Below are 7,602 nucleotides of genomic sequence, written 5' to 3'. Positions count from 1 at the left end.
TTTCATGTGCAGAGGTGTTTTTTTCTGTTCTCAAACTGATCTCCCTGTTGGAGCTCAGTCTGGGGGGAGTTATTTTTTTCTCCTTATCTTTCCTCATGTGGTGCTTTTTCCATGTTATACCCCTCTGACCTGTCTTCCCCATGTGATGTTTCTGTGTAATGTATGTATGGTCGGAGGGTAAGATGGCGCCGCCATTGCGTGCAATAGGTTGGCAGCCTTAACATGAAATTTCCCCTTGTGGGACTAATAAAGGTATATCAATCAATCAATCAATCAATCAATGTTTTACGCTGGTTTCACAAACAGGAACAGCGCTTCTGTTCTTTTTAGAAACCCAAACACAGTAGCGTGAGGCCTGTGAGGACTCGCTCTGCTTATTTTAGACCCACGTTTCTGTCCAAGTCCAGATCAGAATCCTTCCACACCAACAGACGGGTTAAAAGAACACAGCCTCCTCTCCACAAACACCTTTCTCTGCCCTTCTTCTGACGGGAGACAATGATGAGGCGGGACCGCCGTCCTTCCCTCACGGCACCACATGCAGGCCTCCTGGACCTCGCTGCTATCAGGGGAACCTGCAGGTCCGTTTGTTCTCATTCTGCAGTGTAAAATCGCTTTGACCTTTCATATTTGCCACAAATTGCCAGGACAGGCAGTCTGCTCGCACCAGCCACAGGACACCAGCCAGACACCTTTGACATAAACACACATCGTCACAGACAGGTGGGTGGAAAACCCCTCGTCCTCAGACGGACTCACAGGTGCTGCTGATGACGGCTGATGACCACTGAAACTTTACTGGCCTCGTTTGGTCTTTTCCAAAACAGCGGGCGGTCAGAGTGGCATCAGATATTTCTAGATTCGTGTTAAACTGCGTCCCAGCTGTTTGCTTCCGTCTCGCTCAGCATGCACAGGTGAAGTCGATTCAGAGGAATCACGAACACCTGAGACGTGACCTCGTAAACTCCGCCTCACATCTGCAGCACGCCACTCTGCTCAGTGGACCGAAAACCACAGTCTCCCAGGAGGCAGTGTGTGTGTTTTCATATCTTAGTGAGGACAATGCCTAACCCTGAGCCTAGAACCACATTTCAGGCTTTATGTCCCCACAAAGATGTCTAAACAGAAAGACACACACACACACACACACACACCTGTGCTAATTATCCACTGAAGACCTGTGTGTGTGTGTGTGTGTGTGTGTGTGTCACTGGGATCAGGCTGAACACTTCCTGCAGCAGCACTGCTGAAGCTTCCCTTTCACCGAAGTTAATGAACAAACGTATGAGACCACACGACCCTGAATGCACCACAGGTGGAGAAACATGGCGGCAGCATCATACAGTCACTGAGCTCGCTTACTCCATGTTTGAAAGCTGGTTGAAACAGAGCAAAAGCAGAAGTGTGAGGCCTAAAACTCTACTTCAGTGTTAATGAAGGATCCTTCAGCTGAGAGAGCTCTCACTGAGCTGAAGGACGAAGCTCAGCCCAAATCTTAGACTTGTGGTCTCTCTGTTGTTGCCTGACACACCGTGCTTCCATGTTTGTTTGCACACGTTTGAATGACTCGTTGCACTAATTGCCCATTTTCCCTGCAACATATAAAGCAATGCTCCAGACGTTTGCACAGTACGGTCCATTAAGTCCTTCTGAGCAGTCTTTGCTGGCCTGCAGCCTCTTCACTGTGTAAGTGGAGCCCTGGGAAGCTCTCTGTGATGCTCTTTGATTCTCTCCTTCCTCACATTCACGCTGGTAATGAGGGCGGACGTGCCCTTTCTCCAGCCGAGCGCCCTCCCGAGATGTTCACAGTCCTCCACAGAGGAGGGGCGGATACTCACTCAAAGTGTTCAATGAGAGGGAGAGAAACACTGGGTGGGGGCGTTTGTGGGGAGGAGGGCCCTCGACCGGGCGCCAGCTCCGTCTCCTCGTCCTCACTCTGCAGGCTGAGCTCCGTGTAGCCTCACGTGACCCAGTTCTCCACCTGCTGCAGGTTCTTGTTAGACCGACCCTGGAGCTCTCAGCTTCAGAGCAGAACCAGGACCACCAGCTGCAGGACGGCCGGAGACGGCCCGGGGATAGCAGCGGCTGCCCTTTCAAAATGAAAGCGAGGGAATTTTCTGCTAGTCAGTCAGATGAAAAATAATGAAATAAAAATACTAAAATGTGTCAGCGTGTATAATCCAAACAACTGACACAGAAACATTAAACTTTATGATTTTTCACCCTGATCCTACCAACGAGGACACACTTTGTCACACAATCCTGTCTCCCTCTTTTTGGACAGAGATGCCGTTTACGTTACAAACTCATCGAGCTGATTTCACTTCCTGAGCGGGGCAATGAGGGCGCAGCTGAAATCCAGGAGACTTTTTATGGTTACAGCCGAATTCAAGCTGAGTCTGAATTTCAGTCAGATTGTGATTTTGCATCTGTTGTCTTGGCGTATGAAGGCTGCGGGTACGATTCCCTCACAGCAAGCGAGATATCTGTGGTGAGTGTGATTATGAGTCAGGAAGCTGAGCATCGAACTGTGAAACGTAAGGAAATGATTTTCTGCGCAGCTCAGCATTTTATTGAATTGTATCGTCTGCCTGCTTCTCTGCTGATCGCCCCCTCCGGGATCAGTCTATTCGCTGGTGTTTGAAGAACTTTTCTTCCCTACAATAAAAACATTATTTAAATATTAACTTATTGGTGCTTCTGTGATAAAAAAGTGTCCTGATTCTGTCTTTAAAGACGCAGTTTCACAGGAGGAACTGGAAGTGAGAGAAACCTCTGGGGTGGCCAGAGCTCTACACGTGGAGCTGAAGCCGTTTGGAAATGATGACGGAGCAGCGAGAGCGGCGGTTTGTCACATTGCAGTGATTAAATCATAAATCTGCCTGCTCTGCGGCAGCTTTACGACCCCCCACCGATGACAACCTGCACATTGTTTCAGTCCCTGCAGGAGCATCACAGGCAGATTCCCACAGTCCTGCAGGCCGCAGTCTGAGCACAGAAGCCCAGACATCCTCCAGCAGGTGAGTCCCGGCTCTGCCCCGGGGTCAGGACATGAAACGGTCCAGGGGGCTGCTCTGGGCAGATGCTGAACCCTCCCTCAGCTGGATCCTCTCTGAGCTCCTCTGATCCCGCAGAAGCATTTCATTCATTTCACTCTGAATGCTCAGCCGAGACATCCACTTCCACCACTTTATGATTCACAGACATTTAAGCAACAAAAATATTTCTCTACAGAAGCATCGGAGAGACCAGTCCAGCACTTCTTATGATCACAATATTCGACTTTCAACACCCCACTTCCTTTTTTACTCTTTTTACATGTGATGCTTTGTTCACAGCAAACGCTGCCTGATTGTCAAGTAAAAATATTTCTCCCACAAACTTTTTCTGCTTGTGCTAAAATGTGACCAGAACTGAAAACCCAAACCACAGCCCTCAGAAGCCCCATCTGCCAGCACAGATGGGCATCCATCCAACCAACCGTCCATCCAACTTTCCACCTATCCATCCGTCCATTCATCCATCCAACCGTCCATCCATCCATTTGTCCATCCATCCATTCAACCAACCAACTATCCATCCATCCATCTGTTCAACCAACCAACCATCCATCCATCTGTCCATCTAACCGACCAGCCAACTATCCATCCATCCATTCATCTGTTCAACCAACCATCCATCCATCCATTCATCCGTTCAACCAACCAACTATCCATCCATCCATTCATCCGTTCAACCAACCAACTATCCATCCATCCATCCATCCGTTCAACTAACCAACTATCCATCCATCCGTTCAACCAACCATCCATCCATCCATCCATTCATCCGTTCAACCAACCAACTATCCATCCATCCATTCATCCGTTCAACCGACCAACTATCCATCCATCCATTCATCCGTTCAACTAACCAACTATCCATCCATCCATTCAACCAACCAACTATCCATCCATCCATTCATCCGTTCAACTAACCAACTATCCATCCATTCATTCAACTAACCAACTATCCATCCATCCATTCATTCAACTAACCAACTATCCATCCATCCATCGATCTGTCCATCCAACCGACTATCCATCCATCCATCTGTCCATCCATTCACCCAACCAACTATCCATCCATCCATTCATCCGTTCAACCAACCAACTATCCATCCATCCATTCATCCGTTCAACCAACCAACTATCCATCCATCCATTCATCCGTTCAACTAACCAACTATCCATCCATCCATTCATTCAACTAACCAACTATCCATCCATCCATTCATTCAACTAACCAACTATCCATCCATCCATTCATCCGTTCAACCAACCAACTATCCATCCATCCATCCATCTGTCCATCCATTCAACCAACCAACTATCCATCCATCCATTCATCCGTTCAACCAACCAACTATCCATCCATCCATCCATCCATCCATCCATCCATCCATCCATTCAACCAACCAACCATCCATCCATTCATTCAACTAACCAACTATCCATCCATCCATCCATCTGTCCATCCAACCGACCAGCCAACTATCCATCCATCCATTCATCCGTTCAACCAACCAACTATCCATCCATCCATCCATCCATTCAACCAACCAACTATCCATCCATCCATTCATCCGTTCAACCAACCAACTATCCATCCATCCATCCATCCATCCAACTAACCAACCATCCATTCAACTAACCAACTATCCATCCATCCATCCGTCCATCCAACCGACCAGCCAACTATCCATCTATCCATTCATCCGTTCAACCAACCAACTATCCATCCATCCATTCAACCAACCAACTATCCATCCATCCATTCATCCGTTCAACCAACCAACTATCCATCCATCCATCCATCCATTCAACCAACCAACCATCCATCCATTCATTCAACTAACCAACTATCCATCTGTCCATCCAACCGACCAGCCAACTATCCATTCATCCATTCATCCGTTCAACCAACCAACTATCCATCCATCCATTCATCCATCCGTTCAACCAACCAACTATCCATCCATCCATTCATCCATCCGTTCAACCAACCAACTATCCATCCATCCATTCAACCAACCAACTATCCATCCATCCATCCATCCATCCATCCATTCAACCAACCAACTATCCATCTATGTGGGCCTGGGTTGACACAACCATTGACACCTGCACTTGATCACAGGTAACCTAACATCCAAACACTTAATCTGCCTTTGTGTTGTTAGGAGGAACCCAGAGAGAGCCCACACAGGAACATGGAGAACCCGGTCAGTGCCATGAAAGCACCACAGCCTGAAATGTCTCTGACAGTCGCTGCTGGAGTTTTTAAGATTACACAAAGAGGAAGGTCAGGACTTCACTTCTGTTTGCTGCTGAGTGGATCAAAAACACTCCAGCCTGGGGTGCACCTGATGCTGATCCAGTGACAACAAACACAAACACAGGTCTCATGCCTCCTCTGCTGCTCACAACAGTGACTCCACTAAAACAACATTCAGACACGCTACACGATGAAAAGCTTCACCAGGTTAGAAGAATGACGGAGGCGGTCGTCAGCAGCTGAACTTTGGCTGATTAGTCACAGCGGTGGTTTACAGGACTCTTTTTAATCTTAATAGAACACTAAAGAAACTTTCCCACCCTGACAGGTTAAACTCTGGGACTGATGTCAGTTTCATATTTCAGCTGTGAAGCTGTAATCTGATATGTAACGTTCATATTAAACCTGAACGCTTTGAGACATGTTTAACAAATGAAGGAAGACGGATGGTTTCTGTGGAGCAGTGATTCTGTTCTCAGATCTTATGGAGCAAAGAGAAAACATCAGCGGTCCAGATCATTCAGGAACACATCACAGGTTATAATAATGTCAGGTGCAGCATCAAGCTGTTCCATTAAAAATGGAAGAAAGTGATCAATAAAAGTGAAAGCAGAGTGCTGATGTTCACTTTCTAAACACAGGAAGCAGGCTGATCTGCAAATGTAAAACGCGGAAATGTCTGAAGTGATTCCTGTCACAGCAGAAGCTGCAGTCAGTTTCATGCAGTGACTTTTACATCCTTTATTTATGCAGATAAAAACTCAGCAGACATAAGAATGATGATGATGATGATGGTGATGATGGTGTGGGGACAACAACACAGAGTCATTTCTTTAAGCCCTCCAGAAACATAAAAACTCAGGTACGAGCTCACCTGGACCTGGTACATGTCTCAGTCCTGCAGCTTTCAGCGGCACGCAGCTGGAGGCGCAGCGCAGTGCACCCACGCCCGGCTTCAGTGCGACAGACCGCGCGGTGTCTCTCCGGAGGCTCCCCGCCTGAAAGCTCCGCGTCCGGCTCCGACTCGTCCGAACGCCTCAGGCTCCGGGACGCATCTCACTCTGCTCCGACCAGGGGAGGGACGAAGGTGGAGCGAGCAGAGCCGAGCCGCTCCGAACAGCTCCGAGGTCAAGGCACACCGGCAACACACGGCCTCTTCCTGTCAGCGCTTTCACAATAAAAGTCACAGCTTTAAACTTCATTATTTAAACGGGCTTTCTGTTGAATTACTACCAAATTAATGGAAACCACATATTTGGGCACTTTTATTTCTGTTATTTTTGTTTTTTCTATGAAAAGAACTTTGCAAATAAAGTTTTTTAGGCATTGAATTCAAAGTGTCAGCCCTTTGGTTGAAAAAACAGTTAATTTGGAGGGTAAGCTGTCAGAGATCAGTCCTGTGCTCTAAGCCCAAACTAAAACACACCTAATCTCTTTGATCCTCGAAGCTTCATAGTCCAGCAGACCACACGAACTACTCAGGGCTGAAGGTCACGGGTACAGGCTCTGTTAGAAACTGAACTCAGATCAGTTTTACATCCACTCCAGGAGACTGAACATCTGTGAGTGTGGGAGTGCTGGATCTATGGCAGTGTGACGCAGAGGAGCAGGAACCTGGATGTTTGATCTGGTTCTCATAATTCCCTGCTGGAAGCTTCACACACAAAGTGCATTTTGGGTAAACTTTCAGGGCTGGTATCAGCATGTAGGACAGGTGTCTGCTCAGCAGGTGAGAGCAGATGAAAGGTCTCCTTTGTACCTGCGTGTGATGCCAGGCTCAACGTCCAGCCCTCGGTGTCAGAATATTTCCTTTGATATAATCACCACGCAGCTCACAGCTGTTGTTTGTGATAGTTTGTCTGAAATAATCAAAAGCCTTCGGTCCTGAAAAGGTTTGTGTGGATGCTGAGCAGCCTGGATCACAGAGGGTCTCAGGATCAAAGATGGATCACTAGATTCAGTTACGATGAAGATGATGTTTCCTGGATGTTTTCCAGCTTCTGCCTTCAGGATGACAGCGTCCCGGCTTGACCCACGCACCTGAAGTTCAAGTGTTACATGTTTCACGGTGTCGCTTTGCAACACAGATGCGTTTCACTCAGCAGACTGGAGATCTGCTCATAGACGGCTGCCTCGTCTCACCTTTCCCTGAAGATCCCAGCCTGGGTGTCCACATTTCCATTCTGTGCTCACGTCAAGTCTGTCACTAAAACAGCGTTTTTCACCTAATGAACATCTTCAGCCATCACTCACTGACTCTGTAGCAGAGACCCCTCAGCAGCTCTC

The 7,602-nt window shown here is 47.6% G+C and overlaps 1 protein-coding gene across 2 annotated transcripts in view; it reads right to left on the bottom strand.

The window, feature by feature from the left end:
- Positions 1 to 6,384, bottom strand: part of pex5lb (peroxisomal biogenesis factor 5-like b) — a 23,829-nt gene extending 17,445 nt beyond the window's left edge. The window contains exon 1 of one of the 2 annotated variants that reach the window (XM_063461227.1): positions 6,191 to 6,384. In XM_063461227.1, the coding sequence (XP_063317297.1) occupies positions 6,191 to 6,205 (15 nt within the window). In that variant the 5' untranslated portion in view covers positions 6,206 to 6,384. The remainder of the gene's footprint in view (positions 1 to 6,190) is intronic. The other variant, XM_063461225.1, reaches the window with a different exon arrangement.
- Positions 6,385 to 7,602: the final 1,218 nt, after the last annotated feature.

Source organism: Pelmatolapia mariae, linkage group LG18 (genome assembly GCF_036321145.2).
Source record: "Pelmatolapia mariae isolate MD_Pm_ZW linkage group LG18, Pm_UMD_F_2, whole genome shotgun sequence".
NCBI classification, from domain to species: Eukaryota; Metazoa; Chordata; class Actinopteri; order Cichliformes; family Cichlidae; genus Pelmatolapia; species Pelmatolapia mariae.
This window is presented reverse-complemented; position numbering and strand designations above follow the sequence as displayed.